General features: G+C 42.9%; 1 protein-coding gene across 6 annotated transcripts in view; it reads right to left on the bottom strand.

Moving 5' to 3' along the window:
• The window catches only part of jarid2b (jumonji and AT-rich interaction domain containing 2b), a 384,803-nt gene that overhangs the window by 186,677 nt on the left and 172,008 nt on the right, over positions 1-26,118 (bottom strand). Inside the window, exon 1 of one of the 6 annotated variants that reach the window (XM_069913425.1) lies at positions 2,959-2,978. The exons of 4 other annotated variants lie outside the window; for them this stretch is intronic. In XM_069913425.1, the coding sequence (XP_069769526.1) occupies positions 2,959-2,971 (13 nt within the window). In that variant the 5' untranslated portion in view covers positions 2,972-2,978. Of the gene's footprint in view, positions 1-2,768; positions 2,834-2,958; positions 2,979-26,118 lie in introns of those variants that run through there. One more of the 6 variants, XM_069913424.1, reaches the window with a different exon arrangement.

Raw genomic sequence — 26,118 nt, forward strand, 5'->3', positions numbered from 1 at the left:
CGAGGGCTCAGTAGTGGAGAGAGTCAAGAACTTCAAATTCCTGCGTGTCAACATCTCTGAGGATCTGTCCTGGAGCCTCCATGTTGATATATCATAAAGAAGGATCACCAGCGGCTACACTTTATGAGGTGTCTGAGGCGATTCAGTTTGTCACCGAAACTTGTATAAAGGTACTGTGGAGGACATTCTGGCTGGTTGCATCACTGCCTGGTGGGGAGGCGCCAACTCTCAGGACAAGAATAAACTCAGCCTGCGACATCAGGGCACCAGACTTCACTCCATCAAGGACATCTAAATGAGGTGGTGGCTTAAAAAAGCAGCCTCCAACCTCAAAGACCCCCACCACCCAGGCCATGCCCTCTTCACTCTGCTACCATCGGGGAAAAGGTACAGGAGCCTAAAGACGAGCACTCAGCAGCACAAGGACAGCTTCTTCCCCACTGCCATCAGATTCCTGAATGATCAATGAACCAAAGACACTGCCTTACTTTTCATGCAGTATTATTGTTATTTTATTTTTTATATAGTCATGTTGTAAGATGGTTATAATATGAACGTTTACACCATGACGCTGCTGCAAAACAACAAATTTCGTGACTTGTTCATGACAATAATTCCTGATTCTGATAGGGCTTAGGGGAGAGTTTTAAAGGGAACCTATGGGGCAACTTTCCAAACAACCCCGTTAAGCTGGTTATTGAACAGTGAGTTATGCAATCCTCTATCTCCTAGCCGTCCACACACAGACAGAGACACAGACACAGTTGTCTGTGCCTACAAAAGACAGGAAATTGGCCACCTGGTACTTGCCAAAAGCAAAATCTAAACAGGTAGGTGTTTAAAACTGAGTCCCACAATTCAAATAGACAATGGATAAAAGGTATTGTCTCTGGGTTGCGTTTTTAAGGTTTGCACTAAACTCTGTCCGTGCCAGCAGTGCCTCTCAAGGCAGATTTCCAACATTAACAAGTTAGGTTAAGCTGCAGTAAGTCTTTCCATGCTTTCTACATAAAGTCATTGGACAGGTGATCTGATGGAGAGGACAGAGTTGGCTTAGGTGTGCCCAGCTCTAAATCATTATGGCTGGTAAATGGAAACCTGATCAGGCCAGGAAAGTCAGTCTGTAGAAGGCAGAAGTTTTCATTCAATACTAGTGTAAACAGGAAAGTCTACAGACACTGTGATTGTAGGGCAATGCACATTAAGTGCTGGAGAAACCCAGCAAGCCAGGCAGCTTCCATAGAAAGCAATGGGGCATTGTCAACATTACAGGCCTGACGAAGGACTCTGTTTCTCCAGTGCTTTTGTGCTTGCATTAAATACCAGTGTAAGGCCACAAGAGACAACACGAAAATATCACCAGACAAATTGTTTCATCTCTCGAAACATGCTCAATACTTCACCACATTCATTAAAATACTGAGATGCCCATTATATTAATAATTTGAACATTGCATTAATAACTGAAAGGCTGCAGGCAAGGAAGTCAGCTTTACAGAACAATAAGAGCGCCTTGCATAAACAAGCCCCAGCAGGTTCAAGGCCCAGGCTCTCGAAACTGGCTGAACTTACAAAGTCCTACTGAATATGATCATGCATTTATTGTCATATATATTGTACAATGTCCAGATGAAAGACTTGCTTGCTGCAGCCAAACTAATATTTAATTTTAAAATAGTATACACTACATTTAAAAAAAAAAATAAGGTAAATTCAAAAGATGGAAAGACAATACATATTCACAGTTACCATAGTGCAAGGCAGCCCTATTAGTGGTGTTGGAGCAGTCGCTGATTAGTGTAACAAGGAGAGATTCAATAGCTTGATAATCAAGCAAATAAACTGTTCTGGAACCTTCGGATGACCCTTATCGTACATCACTTAATAACCTTAACCTCAGCCAATATTACAACAGTCATCAAAATGGATCAAAGCAGTGTAGGCCACAAAATGCTATTTCTGATGCTCCCCGCTGTTTAAATAGAAACACACACACACACACAAGTCAAATGGCTCACAAAACGTGGTGGTCAGACTTAAAGCACCATGACCTTCCGTTTGGACAAGCTTCCACTGACAGTGAAATTCCACCCAGGCCCCATTCTGTCCTCAGGAAGCTAACCTTTGCTGTATAGCTCGTCTTCCATGATCATGGTACACAGCCATATACAGAGCATCCGTCATCTTTCCATTACAGGGTTTAATCGACAAACAAGCTTTTGTCATTTAGAGCTAGAAATCTTCCAAGTCTGGGGGAGGGGAGAAGAGGTCAGTAAATCTTTTGTTTAAAGTGCAAGTTGAGCCGTCGTCGGAAAGGGTTAACAGAGAATATTAACATGGAAGAAAGGTCAACGATTGAAATTTTTAATTTGCAAATACCCAGGTGCCGTTTGCTGTCAAGAAAGATATTCCCCTGCCATGAGCAGGATTAAAATCTGGGAGGCAAAGTCCACCCAACACAATGCCACACACACACACGAAATAAAACAACACCACATCAACATTTCCCTCGCTGATTCAACTGCAAACCAAGAATGTGTTAGATGCACAGAGAGAGAGAGCAGCGGCGGACATCGGCTCCACAACATCGACAAAGAGAAGGCTGCAGAAAGATTTGAGCCATTATTTACTGAATTATCACAAGAGTCACGTCCAGTGCGGGCCTGCCGAAGCAGAGCTGTGCAGGATCGTTAAAGGAAGGCATCGTCAGTGACAACACACGGCCCCGTTCGTTCTCTGCATCCTTGGCAAACAACCGAATCGTGCACCTTGGGCTGCGGTGGAGGACAGCCGGTGAACGGTGGACATGGTCACAGCGTCTGCCGCCGGCATCTTCCAGCCGCCTGGGGGAGGGGGGGGGGGAACAGAATATTCAGGACGACCCCCCTGCTGATCCCACGTCCATCGTCAGCCCGATTCCTCGCCGCTGCGCGAAGCTGCACCACATGACCGACTCACCCGCTTCGGGCATCCCAACCACAGCCAAGGCTCCAGATTTTCTCCCTTTTAAGAAAACAAACCCCCCACCCCCAATCCAGGCTCTTCCGCTCTTCAGCTGAAGGAGCTACTTCTGGAATGCGCGGAAAGGCGCGTCTGATTTAAACCACGGCTCAGACAAAAGGGATATTTATTGCCAATTAGTCCACAGTTTTGCCAGACAAGCTTTTTGAAACATTGCATCCTTTACGTGTCGAGCAAACCTCTGCTCTGCTTCAGCCAAGAGGGCGTCACAGGACCACGGCACCGTTTCAGTGGAGAAGGGAGATCTGTTCTCACAGATCAGCGCCGGGTCCCTCCATCGTCGCTTTGCCATTCGAACCTGGTTTGCTCGACACTCAGGACCTGGCATTTCTCACTTTCAAGGATCCCCACAAGTTTAACCCAGTTCGTCTGAATTGGGTCCAACCTACTAGCTATGCCGGCAGCGCCTTCGACATGAGCCCACGCAGAGGTCCAAGCAGATTGCCCAGTTTCCCCTTCCACCCACTGGTTCAAGCTGCAGGGCAGTGTCAACTTGGTACAGCATGACATTCTGCTCATTGCAATGACAGCTTCTCCCATGAATGTCCCATGTTGTAATGGTGGCAAGGACAACCCAGTCTGCCTGATGAGAACTGGAGCAGGGTCAAGAACAAGAGCTCCTCCTCCATGGTCAACTCCTTGCTTGCACTCCATTTCAACACATAGCTCAGCCTTCAAACAGGTTATAATGAGGCGGGATCAAACAAGGCCAACTCTTCTTCCGCAGAAAGGAAATCCCTAAATGGCCACTGTAATTTTGACAACTTTCAATTTCCTGGCCTCCACCATTTTCACTCTGGATGGCCAGTCTCTGCACCTCTACTTCCCATCAGGAATGCCTCACAGCACCCTGTTTCCTCCTGGCCAACATCCTGACCAGTTTTCCCCAATACTTTCATCTGCCTGGCAAATCTCATTCTCACCCTGAATGACTTTAGACACCTCATTTCCTACAATAAAAGATGTAGCTGTAGGCGCATGCATGGGTCCCAGCTATGGCTGCCTTTTTATTGGCTACGTGGAACAATCCTCATTCCAAAGATGCCCCAGTATCTCCCCTCAGCTCTTCCTGAGGTAACTACATTGGGGATGTTTCCTGCAGTGGCATGGTTAGTACAATCCTATTACATGACTAGCAACCTGAGTTCAAATACCCTGCTGCCTGTAAGAAGTTTGAACTGTGACAGATTAAAATATATCTATATACAATATAAAATATAACATAAAGGAGATAAATTGTGGCAGTTTTTTTTTTAAATTAGGTCACACACAGATACTGTACAAACACATCAAAACAAAGATCTCATTTAAAATGCCACAGCTCTGCTCAAGCCAGACAGTCCAGACTCTGAGTGCCTTTGCAGAAACTTTGAAGAATGTCGACAGAAGCTTTACAAGTAAGTGTAACTGGACATGCTGTGGAATAATGGATTATCGTTTTGGAAAGCAACAGATTGAACGGACTCAAAGATTAGGTCTGGAGCCGCAGACTATTTGAATGCAGTTCGCTGTTCCAAGAAGGTCATGTGGTTTTCTCTGAGTGAGAGAGAGAGAGAGATCAGCTGGGACTGGAACAGGACAAGCTTGTAGACAAACCTCATTTTGAAGACGGGTTGTGAGTTCTTAGTTCAGTGTGGTCAAAGCCGTTATGGTCCATACAAGAGGAGATGGCTGGCTGTATAATGTTTCACTTGAAATAACGGAAACAAAAAGGCACTCTTGGTGACCTGAAAGAAAGAGGTTATCATCTGGAAAACCCAGATGGGGCAAGTTTCCTTGGCAAGACACTGAAGTGCCTGATCAGACGGAATCAATTTGTGTCCAACGAGCTACATAGCTCTCTCTGAAAACTGACAAGAACCTTCCTGAGCAGTAACCATTTATTTTTCAAGCACCAAAGCCTGGTGAACTTTATAAATGTTAAATTCTGTGCACAGTATAAGAATTGCCTGCAACCAGTGAACTTGGAGGAATGAGAAGTGAGATTGGACTGTGAACCAAAGAACTTTTCTGAACTTTTTTTTTCTTTGGCTTGACTTCGCGGACGAAGATTTATGGAGGGGGTAAAAAGTCCACGTCAGCTGCAGGCTCGTTTGTGGCTGGTCAGTCCGATGCGGGACAGGCAGACACGATTGCAGCGGTTGCAAGGGAAAATTGGTTGGTTGGGGTTGGGTGTTGGGTTTTTCCTCCTTTGCCTTTTGTCAGTGAGGTGGGCTCTGCGGTCTTCTTCAAAGGAGGCTGCTGCCCGCCAAACTGTGAGGCGCCAAGATGCACGGTTTGAGGCGTTATCAGCCCACTGGCGGTGGTCAATGTGGCAGGCACCAAGAGATTTCTTTAGGCAGTCCTTGTACATTTTCTTTGGTGCACCTCTGTCACGGTGGCCAGTGGAGAGCTCGCCATATAATACGATCTTGGGAAGGCGATGGTCCTCCATTCTGGAGACGTGACCCATCCAGCGCAGCTGGATCTTCAGCAGCGTGGACTCGATGCTGTCGACCTCTGCCATCTCGAGTACCTCGACGTTAGGGGTGTGAGCGCTCCAATGGATGTTGAGGATGGAGCGGAGACAACGCTGGTGGAAGCGTTCTAGGAGCCGTAGGTGATGCCGGTAAAGGATCCATGATTCAAAGCCGAACAGGAGTGTGGGTATGACAACGGCTCTGTATACGCTAATCTTTGTGAGGTTTTTCAGTTGGTTGTTTTTCCAGACTCTTTTGTGTAGTCTTCCGAAAGCACTATTTGCCTTGGCGAGTCTGTTGTCTATCTCGTTGTCGATCCTTGCATCTGATGAAATGGTGCAGCCGAGGTAGGTAAACTGGTTGACCGTTTTGAGTTTTGTGTACCCGATGGAGATGTGGGGGGTCTGGTAGTCATGGTGGGGAGCTGGCTGATGGAGGACCTCAGTTTTCTTCAGGCTGACTTCCAGGCCAAACATTTTGGCAGTTTCCGCAAAGCAGGACGTCAAGCGCTGAAGAGCTGGCTCTGAATGGGCAACTAAAGCGGCATCATCTGCAAAGAGTAGTTCACGGACAAGTTTCTCTTGTGTCTTGGTGTGAGCTTGCAGGCGCCTCAGATTGAAGAGACTGCCATCCGTGCGGTACCGGATGTAAACAGCGTCTTCATTGTTGGGGTCTTTCATGGCTTGGTTCAGCATCATGCTGAAGAAGATTGAAAAGAGGGTTGGTGCGAGAACACAGCCTTGCTTCACGCCATTGTTAATGGAGAAGGGTTCAGAGAGCTCATTGCTGTATCTGACCCGACCTTGTATACATTATATACACGTACACTTAGAATTAGAAGGGCATTAAGTTAGATTAAGTTAAAGTTTGATCTGGTTTTAACATTTCAAGATAATTAAAAACAACTTTTGTTTAAGTAACCATTTATCTATTGCTGCTGGGTTTTGGGGTCCTCTGTCTACACGAGTTTCCTCCCACATTCCAAAGACGTACAGGGTTAATTGGTTAATTGGTCACATGGGTGTAATTGGGGCAGCGTGGACTCATCGTCCAGAAGGGCCTGTCATTGTGCTGTATCTTTAAATTAAAATTATAACCTCATCAATTTTTATCAACTTTTCCACTAACCTCCACCTTGCTGTGAAATTTATTTGGAAAATTTCTAAACTCTCCCATTTCAAGATCAGTATCCACCTCAGGAGACAAGTTGATTACTGATACTTTCACAGACCCATGGCAAACTCGACTCATCTCCTCCCATCCTGTTAGGGTGCCATCCCTTTCTTCCAGTTTCTCCAGCTCCACTCTCAAAATGAGCCGTTCCATTCCAAAATATTTGAAACGCCCTTTTTTTTTAGGGATGTAGGCTCCTCTGTAAGTGATCAATAAAGCCATCTCTTGCACTTCCACTCTCTCTCCCAAGCAGATCAGGAATTGGGTTCCATTGACTCTCAGTTTTCACTCCATCAGCCTCCACATTCAGCACTTCACCCTCCATCATTTCCAATAGGTGCAACTGGATCCCACTACCAGACACATCCACATCTTTTCTGCCTTTTCAAGGGATCACACCCTCCCTTGCCTGTTCATCCTACCCCACCCACACCTACACATCCTCCCCACTGCTATACACTAGCCCAAATAGCCCTTCCACAGGAAGTAAAGATTCACCTGCACCCCCTCTAATCTCACTGACACCATGTAGATTCAGGGACTATTTCACAGAATACACATTCTGCCTACAATGGGCATCCTGAACTCCTGGTTGAGTGTCATTTCAAACCTCCTCCCGCCCCTCCCCCCCCCCTTCCCACAGTACCTGATCCAACCATAAGCTTTTCCACTGCTTGAGTGAGGCCCAACATAAACTGAAGGAATATCAAATCATATTAAGCCTGGGAAAGCTACACCCCAATGGTATGGATGATTCTCTTTCCCTCCCATCTTTCAGTTCCATCTCTTCTCCATGTCTTCCATTATATCTCTATGCTATCCACTTTATTTATCAGATTCCAGAACTGGTAGCCTTCATCTCCACATCACCTCCTTCTCGGCATCTCCTACTCATTCATCTTCAGTCACTCGATCCCCCTTCCCTGTTTATTCCTCTTGCCTCTCTCTCTCTCCTTTTGTCTGACTCTTCCCAGTCCACTACTTCCACCTCCCTATCATCCTTCCTGGGTCACCAATCCCCAAATGGCCGCTGTCCAAACCCTATCACCCTGTCCTCGTTATATTACCAATCTCCCCTATGCACTATGAGTCTTCAAGAAAGATTACGGCCCGAAACCTCAACCATTATTTCTCATCCATTGATACTGATCGATCCAATGAGTTCCTCCAGTAGATTGTGTTTTGTTGGAGAAAAGTAACTCCTGTGCATAGATAAGAAGCATTAAAGAAAGTGGACTTACAGTTCCAGACTGCAGCTTATTATTCGCGTGTCATGCCCAAAGAAGTTTAGATCAGTAGCAGCAATGCATGGAGCGCAGACTAGAATTCAGAGGACTTCCCAAGTTTAAATGGCTATTGCTACCTACTAACAGGAAAAGCACATTTGTTCTTTAAACATATTCATTTATGAATATTAAGATCAAAACATTCACAAGCATTTGGATATCTTTATGTATGAAGCAGGAAGGCCTATCCAATGTAAAGTATTTATTTTTATAATAACAAGCTTTCCTCATTAGCACTTAACTGCACAACAAAGAAAGTTGGGGAGATAGTAGGGTGCCAAATGGTTTACTTAATACTGTATTTTTGAGAGATATTAACCGACATTCCCAATTCAGTAAATGTTTTGAGTTATCCAAAAGTGAAGCCAGACAAGATGTCCAATACTGTGAGGAGCTTCAACTGTAATCTTCACCACGATAGAAGCATCTTGAGATTAAAGAAAAAAAAGATTTTGTTATCCATAGTACTTGCAAAAAAGATCAAAATTAAATGAGCTTGCCAATCCATTTTGTTTAGACCTTGATCACAAATTCAACCTAAAGTTAGGGTACGGGTTTGAGCTGAAATAAAAATTAGAAAATGCTGGCAAAACTGGCAACATCTGTAGATTTTTAAATATATTCTTATAAATATATAAAGTGGAAAAGATGGCTAATGTAAACATCCATTGGAAGACAAAAAGGGGGAATTAATAATGGGTAATGCAGAAGTGAGTTTTTAAGAGAGATAGAGATATCTCTCTTAAAGTGAATGGGTAAGGGTCTGACAAGTGTACTGCATTGATAAATATATGGTCATCTGCTTCAGAAGTAAATTCAGTTTATCAGATTATTTAAATGATCTGTTGAGCAGAGGGACTTCAAAGTGTTTGTGTATGAATCACAAAAGGTTGGTTTGCAGAAGCAGCAGGCAATATTGAAGGCAAATGGAATGTTGTCCATATATTACTCACATGTCGATCAGCTCCTAAAAGGTACCCTTGGCAACTGATGCACAATTAACTGAAATGGCAGTGATTCACATTCTGCAGGATTGCATTCCATGAAGTTTATGGACTTCCATAGGTCTTTGATAAGGCACTACATAATCGTTCTCACCTATTCCCCCACCAGCCTCTGGATCCAACACATTGTCCACCAGAATTTCCGGCTCTTTACTACAAGACCCCACCACCAAACCTATTTTTCCTTCTCCCCTCTCAGGCTTCTGTAGGGACAGCTCCCTCCATGATTCCCTTGTTCACTCTTCCCTCCACACACATCACACCCCAGCCGGCAGCTTCCACTGTGGTCATAGGAGATGTAGTACCTGCACCCACACCTCCTCTCTCACCAAGGTTCACCTGTATCTCCTAAGAACTGATTTACTGGATCCGATGCACCTTCTGTGGCTTTCTCTACATCGGAGAGTCCGATCGTAGATTAGGAGGTCACTTTGCCCAGCACCTCCTCTCCATCCGCAACAAAAGTGACCTCCCCGTAGCCAACCATTTCAATTCTGAGTCACACTCTCAAGCTCACATGTCTGCCCATGACCTTTCACACTACCCACCCTGACCACCCACAGATTAGAGGTGCAACACCTTAGTTTTCGTCTGGGCACTCTCAAACTCCAGGGCATGAACAATGAGTTCACTGCATTCCAATAATCAGCTTGCCTTCCCCCCCACCTCCCCCTTTAATTAGTTATTCCAGTTCCTACTTCCTTTCTCTCTCCCCACCTAGCCTAGACCCCCCCCACCGCAGTGTTTCTCCCCCCTCTCCACCTATCATCTCCCACCCTCTCCCCATCTCTCATGTTACCTCACACCTTGATGAAGGGCTCAAGCCCGAAACGTTGGTGATTTATCTTTACCTTTGGTGTATATAAAGGCATTGTTTGACCTACTGAGTTTCTCCAACATTTGTGGTTTTTTTTTTAACATAATAGGCATGTCATCAAGACTCAAGGCCATGGGTTAGAAGGGCAGAAGCCACTTGGATACAAAGCTGGGTGACTGACAGCAAACAGTGGAACAGAAAGGTGGTTTTTCCAGACCAGAGCAAAGAGCACAGAGGAGTTCCCCAGGAGTCAGTAGTTTGACCTTTCTATTAAAAAAAACTTCCTCCCCAATGTATAGTAATGATATGGACTTGAGCACAATCTCTAAATGTGCAGACGACACAAAATTTGTCAGATGCAGGAGTGCAACAGCCTTCAAAAAGGCCTCAAGCAGAGCAGCAGGAGTTGAATGCTGCAAAAACTCAACATAGGGGACAAGTTAGAGGCCACAGTATTAAAGGGGGTAACACAACCAAGAGTAGATGTGCAAGTAGATGTGCGCAGCGCGATCAAAGTGGTAGGTGCAAGTTTAAAAGCTATTAAAGGGAACACGTCACATTCTGGTATTTAGAAATAAAGACTAAGAAATGAAGGATGAGCCTTTACAAAGCAACGATTCATCCACCACTGCAGGAGTTCTGGGTATTGCACTTTCAGGAAAGTTGTAAAGGCTTTGCAGAGGGTACAGTAAGGCTGCACTAAAATGCTCCTGGGGATGAGAGGCTCCACTTCTACAAGTAGACTGAAGAAGCTGGGCTGTCCTCCTTGAACAGCAGATGTTGCTAAGGGATTTGATGGAGATCAGATAATATAACAAAGGTCATAAACAGAATAGGGAGACAGAAAATGCTTCCATTGGCAGAGGACCAGGAGATAGAGAACACATTTATTGGGGGGGGGGGGGGGGGGGGGGGGGAGAAGAGTGGAGAGAGCAATCTGAAATGCTTTCACAGATGTTACAGCGGGAGACAAATTCAATTGCAACATTTAAATAGGTGCAGAGAGGAAGGATTTGCATATCTCTAGGGACTAGGACTATCTGGATTGCTCTAGTACAGGTCTGATAGGGCAAATGGACTCCTGTGCCAATTGCTCCAACACATGGCAAGTAATATGGGTACATTGGACATGCTTTCAGATCAATATTGAAACTGCCTACAAAATAAGCAGGAGCAGCTACAGTAACAACCCCTTTATTCTGAAAATTACCACACATCTCAACATTTAGAAGTAAACTTGCAACAACAAAATTAAAATACAAACATCTATTACAAATCAAATTAAGTGACGGCTACTGACTGCAATTTGTTGCATGACAGAAGAAAAAGGGAATTTCAACTAAGATCTGTACAAGATAGTTGCAAAGAAATCACTAACACAATACTGCACTTCTGTTTTATTATTACCTACTTGCTGTACTGTACTTCGTATTAATTGACTTGCCTGGATAGCATTCAAAACCAAGCTTTATCATTGCAATTTGGTATGCGTGTCAATAAACAATTTAATACCACCTCAAATGCAGGATTTTATTTGAGAACCCAATTTCAAAATGCCCAAGCTCAAAAACAGCCAGCTCACCACATCCTGATTAACATTGAAAATAAACTACTACATCGACAGCATGAACACAGACTAATAGTTGCAGGATAAAAATACATTGGACCATTAACGACAAATATCTTGTTGCCCTAGAAATGCATTTCTGATGGGAAGAATTTCAAGGGAAATTAGATTCTGAAAATGACATCTGGGATTATACTTTACCCCAGACAGTAAGAAGTGAAATCAGTGGAATTCTTTGCCAAGGAGGCACAGAAGTGTTGCTCTGTTCAGTGCAAGACATCATTAGATAGATTTTTGCATAGTAGGGGGATGAAAGGATTATGGGGAAAAGGCAGGTAGATAGCGCCAACTCCATGGCCAGATCAGCCATGATCTTCTTGAATGGTGGAGCAAGCGAAATGGGCCAAATGGCTGACTCCTGCTATTCTTTTTTAAAGAGGGTTATAAGTAGGTTCAATAGTCAGTCTCTATGGGTACTGCGCTTAAATATTCATCAGTGACACCAGTTGTGATTTGCCTCACAACTCCAATGACCCAGTTCAATCCTTACCTTTAGCTCTTTTTGCTTGCACATTCTTCATTGCTGGTGGGATTTCCCCTGGATGAGAGGATACTGGGTAATATGGAATGAACTACCAGAGGAAGTGGTAAAGTTCAGTAGATTAATGTTGAAAAGGCATTCAGACAGATACATGGAGAGGAACAGTCTAGAAGGATGTGGGTCAAACATGGGCAAACAGTTGATTTGGTCAACTTGGTCGCATAGATAATTCAGGCTGAAGGGTCTGCTTCATGGGGTAAAACTCTAATTCGAGTGGAGAAGATCACCTCAGTCCCAAACCTATTGTTGGACTTGATGAGTGGGATGTTTCCAAGCTGTTAAACCTGCTCTGGAGTTGGCTCCACCGTGTAAAGGATGCCACCTTCCCTGACACATTCAACCAATATTAAAACTGGCCCAGATTCTGCACACCATCTTTCCCTCCCCAAAGCGGCAGCCCTGGTCACTTCATCCTGAAATCACAACATTGCTGTCAGTCATCCTGCTCAGTGGACTTCACTGGGGCAATCAAGCAGCAATCGTTTACATTTATGTCAGCTTAGACCAAGTATGACAAATAAAAATTCCCGATGAAGGGTAATAGCTCCAAACGTTCACTGTCCATTGCCTTCCATGGATGATGTCTGACCCGTTGAGTTCCTCCAGCACTTGGTGTTGCGCTGGATTAAACATGAACTGTAAGATACCTGGAAAATGCTACACTTATTACACAAGGTCTCAATGAGCCGCCAGATATTCTTAAGCCTTAAAAGCACTGCATAACATACTATTCACCCTCAGATATTAGTTTTAGGTACATGCTTAGTGTGGCTTTAGTGAAATACAACAGATTTTCAGATAAAAAAGGTGAGACTAGTCTGATCTGCAGGAAGTCTCACCACCGCCTCATCAATATGTAGTGAGCAACAATGACCCCATCTCTAGCCCCACACCCCAACCACCACACTCCAGTCCTGACTCGAAATCCAGGTCACAGCCAGACTCCAAACACCCAGCTCAGGGCCCACCCCTTAGCCCTCGCCCCGCATCCCAACCACTTACCCTACCACCCCAGACACCGGACAGCCAGATCTGGCCCTACACCTCAAGTCACTCTGGAATCTCAGCTCACACTGCAAACCAACATAGGGTTTTCGAACAAGGCGACCTATAAGGCTCCTTTTAAACTTTTCATCATCTTTCCAATCTCTCAGGAGCCATGTGACAAAATGCTCCATGCTGCACTACTAATATCTTATTTTAATTGCATTAAAAAACAATTTTCCCCCTTGAGCAACAACTGTCGACTAATTTTCTAATGACCAGAAACAAACGTAAAGGATATTCAAGCCAATAACATGAGAGATCAGGAGTTTAAATTGTTCACAGTCAAATGTAAAGGTTGGATGTCGAATTCATGAGGCGAGTCATGCCGTGCAATTTAGACTGCAGGCTTCCCTGAAAAGTAGTTGGGGTCCTGCAGAATAAATCGCGGTGCAGGAATTGTCTAAAATTTCCTGCACTTTCCTTTTTAGACTGCCCATGTAACAGCAAATTTTGCTGATTGTGCCGTCACATGCCTGCAGTCTAAAAACCATAATGGTCTTCAAGGAAGAAATCTGACACTTACATCTAATCTGGCTAGCTTCACACTCCACCACAGCCTTCAGCAACACAATCAAAATGACCTTCACAGCGATCCTCCCGTGCAAGGAAAACATTTAAAAACGTCAGAAAAAAACTCCATGATTTGGAAAAGCTTTTTGCTTCCATCCTTCACTGCCACTTTAAACATCCCTGTTTCGGTCAAATGAATTCTTTACTTTCCCCTCACATGTCTAGGCTGGAATCTTTCAACTTGATCTTTGCTCCATCTTCTGCAGGCTTGTAATTTCCACACTGCAAGTGGGGTCCCCCAGTACTGTACACAACAGTGGTCTAATTAATGATGATCTCCAAAGCATAAAACAATTGCCAAATCATTAACTCCACAAGCTAAATTACAGAGAATTGAAGCCACCCACCTCACCGGCACAGAGTTGAAGCAAACTTTGAACAAATCAATTATTCAATAATATTATTGCAGTACTTTTTATTTTTGAGATTCCATTTTGAGCACTTCTCTCTTCTGAGGAGACAGAAGGCAGGGAACTCAGTCCCAAGTGTCTACAATGCTGCTTGCAATAAACCACTTGGTGAGCTATTAGTTGATTCATATGGCCACTTCCCCTTTCAAAGTGCCTCACTTCTACTTGACATCATCACCTTCTCGACAAGCTGGTGAGACAGCAGACACCACAAATGGAATTCGAAAGAGCACACATGTCTATGACCCCAGTACTGGATGATACAAGGCTGACAATTAAATCTCAGCTGAAAGTAAAACTACCAACTTTTATTCAATCAAAAACCAGATACATCTTTTCTTTTAACTTTTCATTATCTATTTCCAGCAAAGGTTTTGCACCAGCAGTTGGCATTAAGGTGGATTTAAGGGCATTAAGATGGGTTCCTTGGTGCTACAGTTGTTAAAATCTCACTTTGGCCTGCTGCAAAACGTTCATAATCTGTTATTTTTTTTTAAATGAATAGATATAGGACTATGAAATCGAAAGGATTACCATAGAAGCCCATCTGGTTCACTTCTGACCAATATGGTTCATAATAGATGTAATATTAATTTGTTAATGTTAATAATGCCCAGCATAGTAAGTGGCCATGTGGGAAGAAACAGGGGGTGTTAGTGAGAGGGAATAACTGCGGGAATGAGATTGCTAAAAGCTGCCATGGATTTAATGGGCTGAATGGCCTTCTTCGCGGATGTAAACAGCGATGAAGTGCGACAACTATAAGCAATTCAAAATTTGGTCGACTCTCAGCTGCTCTCTGAAATGGCTGAACAAACTACTCTGTGCAATGGTATTTAGAGTTCGACAATAAATGAATATTGTGCTAGAAATGACCACATCGTGAAAAATGGTCAAGTATGATCATTTTCAACCAACAAGTTAGTTGGCTTGTTTGGAAATAAAAAAGATCTACTGAATCGAAAGACTTCGATTTATGTGGTACTTTTAATAAAGTCAGGACATCACAAAGCAATTCACAGCTAATCTATCACTTCTGTTGTGATGTAGGAGAGACAGATCATTTGGGTTACAAGCTTTTATAAATAACAACTTTATATAGATCAATTAGTTTCAGTGATATTAATGGAAGGATAAATAAAGTCCAGCAAAGCTTTTAACCAGCCAAGCTCCTTCTTGATATTCTAAATTTATTTGAGAAAGGAGGTCAACCCTCAACTTCATCTGAAAGTCAGCACATCTGACAACAGGACTTTACTCCAACACTGCTTGAATGCTGGATTCAGGTTTCTGAACTGGAATTTAAACACAAAACATCCGATCTTGGAGGCAAGTGTGCAAGCAACTGAATCAAAGAGATTTATCACGATGACCAGAAAAGGCTATTTTACTGATATTCAACTATTACTATGCACCAATCTTTAATGGAAGATGACGCTTTCATTTAAATGTAATTTTATTTAGAAATACCGCTCAGTAACAGGCCCTTTCAGCCCACGAGCCCAGCCCGTGCTGCTCAATTACACCCAATTAACCTACAACTCCCGGTACGTTTTGAAAAGTGGGAGGAAACCGAAGCACCCAGAGGAAACCAACGCAGGCACAGGGAATACGTACAAACTCCTTACAGACAAGACAGCATGGGATTCGAACCCTGGTCCCGATCGTTGGCGCTGTAACAGCATTACACTAATCGCTATGCTAACTAGACATTTCTGGCAATGTAAGGATACATCAAGTCTGGAGCTTTAAGTTAACATATGATCAAAATTAATTCTAATGGCCAGCAAATCCTTAAAATCAGATCATTTCCAGCCCAGGGTTTTAAAAAGGTGCAGAAATTGCAGGTATATTAGCCATAATCTTCTAAGGATCTCTCAATTTAGGAATTTTTGAGTCTCACTTAGAATTTTATGGAGTGGCAAAACCTTTTGTCTTCCTCTGAAGCAGTCTTCCACTGGTTAGGAGTTAAACAAAAAAATCTGCCGATGCTGGGGCGGGGTCTAGTGCAAAACACAAAAGTGCTGGAGAAACTCAGCAGGTCATGCAGTATCCACAGGATGTAAATGGCAGTTGACGTTTTGAGCCTTGGTCCCTTCGTCAGGAATCCCTGCTAAGGAGATTAGTTTGGTAATTAGATCAGAGTGGGAATAAAAGTATATTTACTCAAATTGTAAAGTGTCTGGTGGTATCCTACTTTGACCTGCGCAGGATATTCAATTACCATATATACTGTATACAAAGCCATCCTGGCCAGAGAAGAAACAAGCCTTCCGTCACGCATGCAGCCATCTTCAGCGCAAACTCCGGGAGATCCAAAATGAGTGGTGGACTAGCCTCGCCAAACGAACCCAGCTCAGCACGGACATTGGCGACTTCAGGGGTTTTTACGAGGCTCTAAAGGCTGTGTATGGCCCCTCACCCCAAGTCCAAAGCCTGCTGCGCAGCTCAGACGGCAAAGTCCTCCTCAGCGACAAGATCTCCATCCTCAACCGATGGTCAGAACACTTCCAATCTCTTTTCAGTGCCAACCGCTCAGTCCAAGAATCCGCCCTGCTCCAGCTCCCTCAACAGCCCCTAAGGCTAGAGCTGGATGAGGTCCTCACCCGGGAAGAGACATATAAGGCAATTGAACTACTGAAAAGTGGCAAAGCAGCAGGTATGGATGGAATCCCCCCCAGAGGCCTGGAAGGCTGGTGGCAAAATTCTGCATGCCAAACTGCATGAGTTTTTCAAGCTCTGCTGGGACCAAGGAAAGCTGCCTCAGGACCTTCATGATGCCATCATCATCACCCTGTACAAAAACAAAGGCGAGAAATCAGACTGCTCAAACTACAGGGGAATCACGCTGCTCTTCATTGCAGGCAAAATCTTCGCTAGGATTTTCCTAAATAGAATAATACCTAGTGTCGCCGAGAATGTTCTCCCAGAATCACAGTGCGGCTTTTGCGCAAACAGAGGAACTACTGACATGGTCTTTGCCCTCAGACAGCTCCAAGAAAAGTGCAGAGAACAAAACAAAGGACTCTACATCACCTTTGTTGACCTCACCAAAGCCTTCGACATCGTGAGCAGGAAAGGGCTTTGGCAAATACTAAAGCGCCTCGGATGCCCCTCAAAGTTCCTCAACATGGTTATCCAACTGCACGAAAACCAACAAGGTCGGGTCAGATACAGCAATGAGCTCTCTGAACCCTTCTCCATTAACAATGGCATGAAGCAAGGCTGCGTTCTTGCACCAACCCTCTTTTCAATCTTCTTCAGCATGATGCTGAACCAAGCCATGAAAGACCTCAACAATGAAGACGCTGTTTACATCCAGTACCGTACGGATGGCCGTCTCTTCAATCTGAGGCGCCTGCAAGCTCACATCAGACACAAGAGGAACTTGTCCGTGAACTACTCTTTGCAGACAATGCCGCTTTAGTTGCCCATTCATAGCCAGCTCTTCAGCGCTTGACATCCTGTTTTGCGGAAACTGCCAAAATGTTTGGCCTGGATGTCAGCCTGAAGAAAACTGAGGTCCTCCATCAGCCAGCTACCCACCATGACTACCAGCCCCCTCACATCTCCATCGGGCACACAAAACTCAAAACGGTCAACCAGTTTACCGATCTCGGCTGCACCATTTCATCAGATGCAAGGATCGACAACGAGATGGACAACAGACTCGCCAAGGCAAATAGCGCCTTTGGAAGACTACACAAAAGAGTCTGGAAAAACAACCAACTGAAAAACCTCACAAAGATTAGCGTATACAGAGCCGTTGTCATACCCACACACCTGTTCAGCTCCAAATCATGGGTCCTCTACCAGCATCACCTACGGCTCCTAGAACGCTTCCACCAGCATTGTCTCCGCTCCATCCTCAACATTCATTGGAGCGACTTCATCCATAACATCGAAGTACTCGAGATGGCAGAGGCCGACAGCATCGAATCCACGCTGCTGAAGATCCAACTGCGCTGGGTAGGTCACGTCTCCAGAATGGAGGACCATCGCCTTCCCGAGATCGTGTTATATGGCGAGCTCTCCACTGGCCACCGTGACAGAGGTGCACCAAAGAAGAGGTACAAGGACTGCCTAAAGAAATCTCTTGGTGCCTGCCACATTGACCACCGCCAGTGGGCTGATATCGCCTCAAACCGTGCATCTTGGCGCCTTCACAGTTCGGCGGGCAGCAACCTCCTTTGAAGAAGACCGCAGAGCCCACCTCACTGACAAAAGACAAAGGAGGAAAAACTCAACACCCAACCCCAACCAACCAATTTTCCCCTGCAACCGTGTCTGCCTATCCCGCATCGGACTTGTCAGCCACAAACGAGCCTGCAGCTGACGTGGACATTTACCCCTCCATAAATCTTCGTCTGCAAAGCCAAGCCAAAGAGAAAGAAAGAGAGAATGTGGAATTCTCCATACATCATGCAAAAATCAACCCTAGTCCCTCATCTTTGCCCCGGGCACCCACAGATTGAGGCTCCCATCACCTAAGATGCAGCTGCCCGCTCTTTGGAACTACTGATTCCTCGAACTCAGACTCTCGTCCCAACACCTCAGGCATTGATTTTCCACCTGGATCCAGTCACCCACAGACCGGAGCACCAGATGCCTCCAAGGATGCAGATACTTACCACGCTCCCGACCTCCCCCGTGGTGGGACATGTTTTGATGGACAAACAATTATTGCTTTCATTCATTGTGATTTTGTTCTTTATTCACTTAAGAGATCATTTGAACTTCTGCTGCTGACATAGTATTTTGGATTCTAGTGTGAATTTCAGCCCCTCAAAATTAGTATCCATGTAATAGCTGACCCCATAAATTTCACATTAAAAATGGTCAAGAAAATTTGACTTTTTTATGAGAATATATGGTATTTATAATATTATTAGTGATTTGGACATCATAGTAGCAAACCACACATCCAAGCTTTCAAATTACAACACATGATGGGTGGTGGGGTCAGTAAGATACACCAATAATCCAAAGTGCAGAAAGATTTTGATACCAGTAAACAAGAGGACAGAAGTGACAGATCAAAGTATCTAAGAAAACAATCATCAACCTTAAAAACAAATTAATTAAAAATATGTAAGAAATGTTAGCCTTTTCAAGGGTCAGAGCAGAAAGCCTGAAGGAGGCATGCTGCAGCTGCACAGAGTCAGAATGGAATACATGGAATCTGGCAGATTTGTCAGCATCACCAAGCAAGATGTACCACTTTTATTATTTCACTGGGGTCAAAATATAAATCTTTACAATTACAAGGTACTGAAGGAAACAGAGCAATGCAATAAAAAAAGAACAGAGCCTAGCAACAACAGCAAAGGCAATGAGGGAACAGGGCAGGATAAATAGCTGGCACTGGCACCAAGGTCCAAACAACTTTGGCCTTCATGCCTTGTTTTAGGATTTCTCACCAGCCTGCTCTGATACCGAGCTCCAACAGCTTGGACACTTAAAGTTTAAAGCACTCACACCTGCATAAGGCACAGCACACTTCAACCTTGATATCCAAGAGGATGTTGTCTACAAGGTCCCACATGGGAGGTTAGTAAGGTACACACACTCGATATTCTTGTGAGGTATTAAAGTAGATTCGGCATTGGCTATACAGGCGAAGCCAGAGAGTGGTAGTGAATGATTGCTTCTCAGACTGGAGGCCTGTGATCAGTGGTGTGCCTTAGGGATCAATACTGAGGCCATTGTTGTTTGTTGTCTTTACATCAATGATCTGGATGGTAATGTGGGAAATTGGATCAGCAAGTTTGATGTTGTCACTAAGATTGGAGGTATTGAGGACAGCGAGGAAGGCTTTCAAATCTTGCAGAGCATCTAGATCAACTGGAAAAATGGAATTTAATGCAGACAAGTGTGAGATGTTGCATTTTGGAAGGAACCACCAAGGTAGGATATACACAGTGTTAAGTCACAGACCAGCAGCAATAGAAATTCACTAAGACAGTGTTATTTTTTTAAATAATATTTTTATTGTTAATTACTAATAATAACACCTTACTAACTTATTGAGAGAGAGAGAGATGCAATTCCAAAGTCAGTCTTAGAAATCCAGTATTGACACAAATACTCTTAAAATGAAGCAAAGAAGTGATTACAAATGAGGTAGGAGAGATTGAGTGACAGAATGTCGAGAACTCACAAAACCTTGTCAAGTGACTTCCATAGCAAATGTCCTTTCAAACAAGTGGTAGTCACTACTCCCCTTTTCTTTCGTAGGAGAAACAAGTGAATCTCACAATACTTTTGGTTAGTCCAAAGTGACTATCACAATCCAAATGCAGTATTTCTCCTGCTTCCAATACCCAAATACAAGTTAAAATGACCTTTCTTTTGGTCACAGTGTGGTACACCAATTCCCCTTCAAAATGACCTTTCCTTTGGCCACGGTGGGGACCAAAAATTCTCCTGACAGGAAGAAACAAACACAATTCACCATTATCACTCAGAGCCATTCCAGCTCAGTGTTCTTTCAGATGATTGCTGCTCAAAAAATTATTCAGAGCCTGTTACTTTAAGTGCATCTCTCATATGACTCTTCCCACCTGTGTCCCTGGAAAAACAACACATTAACTCTTTTCTCTTCAAAAGTAGCAAAGTTAGTACATACTGTACAGGTTGTTGCCACCTCAGTTCTCTCCGCAGTTGTGAATGGTCGCAGCTTATACCATCTCTTAAAGTGAGAGTCCCACTGAAACGAAATGCCTCGTAATACCTCCCACCAAAGAAAATTTTTAGCTGAAGAGCAAAATTTTAACTGCAATGTTCGATATAATGCAAATATATTTTCAGTAACAATGCAAAATTTAACATCTTGAAAGGCAATCAGTAATTATATTATCCTTGCCTTTAATACGAGTTATCATTAAATCATTCCTTCAGAATTAGACTCCAGCTTAACAATAGTCTATTTTTGTTTTTCATTTTAATCAAGAATACTAAGGGATATGGTCAGTATACATGTGGTCCCTGAGCTGTGCAGATGTAAACATCGAAATGCTACAAAGCCAGTACAAGGGACAATCATTCTTTCTCCACAGTAGAATAATTCTTTTGATATTCATTGAATTTCTTGGTCAAGTCAGCCACTGGATGGTCAATGTCATCACATCCATTCTTTTGTAATAGCACTTCTCCCACAGCTTCATCAATACCATCTACTGCTAAAGAAAATGGCTTCTCAAAGTCAGGTGACTTCAAAACAGGTTGGTGACATCAAATGGCCTGCAATTTATCAAATGCTTCCTGACCTGACCAAGTTCTGTCCAAAGTTTTCACCCTTCTTCAAAAGGTTAGTCATGCCTTTCTCCCCTCTTGAGTGTCACAGTATCAGCCCTTGAGAGTGTAGACATAATGGAGTTTGCTCACTCAGAGATAATTCAATCTTTTTCCAGTTGTTATGATCTCTACCTAAAATGGCTCTTCACATGCAGGATTTGCAGGTAGAAAGAGCATGTGATTCAAAATTAAAACTGCTCCTTAGTTTCTTGGGTATGCAATCCACAGAAAAAAATACCAGTCCTCAACTGCTCTTCTACCTGGTTAATATATCATGACCAATCTTCCAACCAAATATGGATCTCCAATAAGGGATGACCACAATGGATTGCAACTCAAATTATCTGTTGGGCTTGGAGCCAAATTGTTATCAAATATCTCCTTCTCAGCATATTTACCAATTGACCTCAATGTTCATGCTCTACACATAGTTCAAAGTAGAAAGCAAAATGTAGCTTTTCTCCTACCTCCTGTAACACCTCAGCTTGAGAACATTGTTACATTCCAGTTTCAATACAAGAACCTTAAATTGCATTTTGAAAATAATGTACCCTGAAAAGTTGGGATTGAATTATTGACAAAACACTACACTAAATAAAATTGTCAGCCAGAGTTGTTGATAGGGGTTGGAAGCCAGAGATGGTGGGATACTGGGACAGCAGTGAGCAAACGAGAGGGTATCCGCAATTGGCAAGGATGAAAGATATTTTTTGTTCCATTGTATGAATTTTTCTCAATCCTCACTTTTGAACACATCCATCAATAACCACTCCATTGTCCATGGAGTTTGCTGGTGTTGAATGGCTGCCACATTCAAGGTATGGCAATATAAAAGCTTGAATTCACTCTGATGCACGCTGAAAGATCTTGCTGTGTTGCAACTCGTGGGAAGGTACTGGATTCAGAAGTTGTGATATGACCATTCCCTTCAAACTTAGCTACATGCAAATATACTTGTTCTCTTCTGAAACCAGTGCCTGCCTTTACAGACTTCATAAATTACCACCTACAAAATCTGACATACTCAAAAAAAAATTTGCTCTCAAAGAATGCAAGTCAATTTTAAATTGTCTTCAGCTTCAATTTTGTATGTTAGTCTTAAGCTTCAACTTTTAAAATCTGTTTTCAGTTTCAACTTTGTAAAAATTTTACAGCTAATTGGGGTCACCAATTGTGGCCACTGGAATCGCAGAGGACATGATGAAATAACCACACATGGCGTTTTTAAGAGTTCATCACCCACGCAACCTTTTAAAAGTCCGAATCATGTGCTTCGCTCGCACTAATATCAACACGCACTGAAGTCACATGGCTGTTTCCCTGCCTTCTGTGAGTTTTAGTGCCACCATAGCACCGCTACAATCTGACTGGCGAAATGAAGGGATAACTTTTCTCACAGCCAGTATATGTTTTCTGAACATTTCCCATATTTCTGTCAGATTAACCTAATCAAAAGCAGTGTATGCTTGATTTTACTTCTGATGTACAACATGCCAAAGATTCAATTATCAGTTGAGATTACACAAATGTTAATTCAATGAGTAGTATCGTCATTTGTATTTCCTGTTTTAAAATCCTCTCTGCTGAAAGGAAGACCATTTTAAAATCTTCAACAGGGGATCATGGAATTTAAAATGGTCACAAGAAGAAATTCTGAAACAAAAGTATTCCATTCAGAAGGTTGCTGGAGCTTGCACTGGTTATCGAAAATCTTCGAAATAAGCAGAGCAAATTACAGAAATATACAAAAAGATTAATAGTGATATTCTTCAACAGAGACTTTGAACAAATATGCAGAAATAGGATAAATATCTCAATCCTAACCTATTTGGTTTAGATTCCTTATGAAGCAAATATGCAAAGTAATTTTGGATGTGCTTTTCTGGAGATGAGTTCAAATCACCTCCTTTCAGAATAACTTTTATTTTAAAAATCACAGAGTTTAACCAGATTCCATCTTACTGGCAAAGAGGAGTCTCATGTTTAAAAAAAAAAGTGAAGATGCATTTCCTAACTAAATGAACTTCAATCTCTGAAGATGGTCTTAATTTCATAATCTCAGCACTTGATCTTTACGGAATATGGTTATCCAATTAGGTTTATTTGCATCCCTCAAGGTCACCAGACAGGTTGATAGGAGAGTTAAGACTGCCTTTGGGATGCTGGGATTCATTAATAGGGGATTGAATTCATGGGGCAAAAATTAGCAAGTCCAGGACTACATAACTACATAATAAATTTGGGAGTTGTCCTTCAGTTCCCTAAACCATTCCATCAAATTTGCTTGTTAAAAGTTCCAGGAGTAATAGTACATCTGTCAAACATGACTAGCCATTTGTTCCTTGAATACAGGCTCCAGTATCTTGCTAACAGGCTTATCTCTGGTTACCTACCCACTTTTTGTATTCCTCCCAGAACTCGATTTTGAAAAACTCCAATCACTGACTCCATTCTACAAATTGGCTGATGATACCATGGTAGTGGGTTGTATAAAGGAAGGTGATGAGTCAGCATACAGGATGGAGATTGAAAACTTGGCTGACTGGTGCGCCAAAAACAACCTTGAACTCAAATATTACCAAAACTAAGGAGTTGATTGTTGACTTCACAAAGGGAAAGCCAGAGGTATACAATCCAGTGATCATTGGGAGAATAGAGGTGGAAAGGATGAGCAAATTTAAGTTCTTGGGAGTCACCATCTTGGAGGATCTTTCCTGGACCCAACACACCAATGGCATCGTGCAGAAAGCACGGTAGCACTGCTACTTCCTCAGGAGTTAGTGGAAGTTTGGTAGGACAACAGAAACCCTGGCAAGTTTCTACAGAGGTGTGATAGAAAGTGTGTGGATTGGCTGCATCGTAGTCTGGTATGGGGACACCAATTCCCCTGAGCGCAAAACCCCGCAAAGGGTAGTGGACCCAGCCCAGGACATCACAGGCAAAATCCTCTCCGCTATCAAGAACATCTACAGTGAACGCTGTCATCAGAGAGCTGCAGCAATCATCAAGGATCCACACTCTGTTCTCGGTGCTGTCATTAGGAAAGAGGTATAGATGCCACAAGACTCGCACCACAAGGTTCAAGAACAGCTGCTATCCTGTCAACATCAGATACTTCAACAACAAATTCAATCAGGGACACATTTAAGCACTTTTACTTGTGCACTTCATTGATTTTTTTTTAATTTTCACTATATTGCAGTTTGTTTACATTTGTATCTGTTTACATTTCTTTATTTGTTTACATGTATATGCTGTGTTAGTTTTTTTTGCACTATCAGTAAGTGATAATCCTGCCTCGTCCGCAGGAAAAGATAATCTCAGGGTTGCACGTGGTGTCATGTATGTACTCTGACAATATATCTGAAATCATTATCTCTGCACCAGATTCCTTTAAAACTCTTAGCTGCAGCCACTGGGATCTGACGACTTGTCTGCCCTTCATTCCATTGTCTTTTCCAATGCTTCGTGCCCTACAATAGCTGGCAACTTGAAACCTCATCGTTTCACTCCCAAACACTGCCTGACCTGCATTTCCTTTCTTTGATTTAAACACTGATGTGTGACTGGACTGTCTATCTAGTGCAGATCAGCTACAGTAGATGACAAATGCACTCATGGTTCTGCAGCTGGAGATGGAGGTTGGCAATTCACCCGTGCCTGGTTTGAGTTCTAAATTTGTTCCCATTTGATAGAATGATTGCATCACTTACAGTATAATGAAAGGTGGCCTCAGAATGGAGATGGGACATTGACTCTGTAGAGAATAGATAGTAATTCCAATAATGCAACAATGGTTAAATGTGCTCAATTTTAGTAATTAGTAGTTGGGACAGCGAAGTTGGTCTATTCTTGGGAATCTATAGGTTGCAGCCTTTTCTAGGCATTTAGAGGGTTGGGAATATTCAGGCAGGAAGTAAAATAGATACAAGGACAAACAACAACTGTCTATTTTCCATTTTAGATACATGCTCAATCCAATTCAGAGAAGTCTGCTATTCTACAACAATCATTTTCTTTTGCACTGGGACACTATTTTCCACACCGAATGGTGAGTGCCTGGAATGCATTGCCATGGAAAATGGTTAAAGAAGCACAACAATAGGGATATTTCAAAGACTTTTAGATAGGTGCATGAATGTATGTAAAATGGAGAGAAAGAATAGATTGTTTGTGGAATTTTAAATAGGTCAGCGCAATATTGTGGGGTGAGAAGCCTGTACCATTCCAAATCCTAGTCAGTATAATCCAGGGTTTGGTTTAAAGTGCCCTCCATAATGTTTGGGACAAAAACACATTTTTCCTTTATTTGACCCTATATTCCAGAGTTTTAAATTTGTAAAAACAATTCACACGAGATTAAAGTTTATTTTTCAGATTTTATTCAAGAGTGTTTGTGTACATTTTGGTTGACCATCTACAGATGACTGCACTTTTTATGCACAGTTCACTCATTTCACCGCACCATAATATTTGGGTCATAGCAATGGTATGTATATTAAAGTAATCATCTATAGTGTTTGTTGTATATCCCTACATGTAATAACTGAAGTCTGAGATTCATAGACATCACCAGATGCTGAGAATCTTCTCTGGTGATGCTCTGCCAGGCCTCTACTGCAGTCATTTTTAGCTCCTGCTTATTTGAGGACGTCCCTTGAAGATTTCTCTTCAGCATATGGAAGGCATGCTCAATTAGATTTAGATTCAGTGACTTGACTTGGCTATTCAAGGATTTTTCAGCTTTTAGCTTTGAAAAACTCCTTTGCTGCCTTAGCAGTATGTTTGGGATCATTGTCTTGCTGTAGGATGAAGTGTCATCCAATGAGTTTGGAGGGATTTACTTTAACATGAGCAGATAAGATGT

This window comes from Narcine bancroftii, chromosome 1, assembly GCF_036971445.1.
Source record: "Narcine bancroftii isolate sNarBan1 chromosome 1, sNarBan1.hap1, whole genome shotgun sequence".
Taxonomy (NCBI): domain Eukaryota; kingdom Metazoa; phylum Chordata; class Chondrichthyes; order Torpediniformes; family Narcinidae; genus Narcine; species Narcine bancroftii.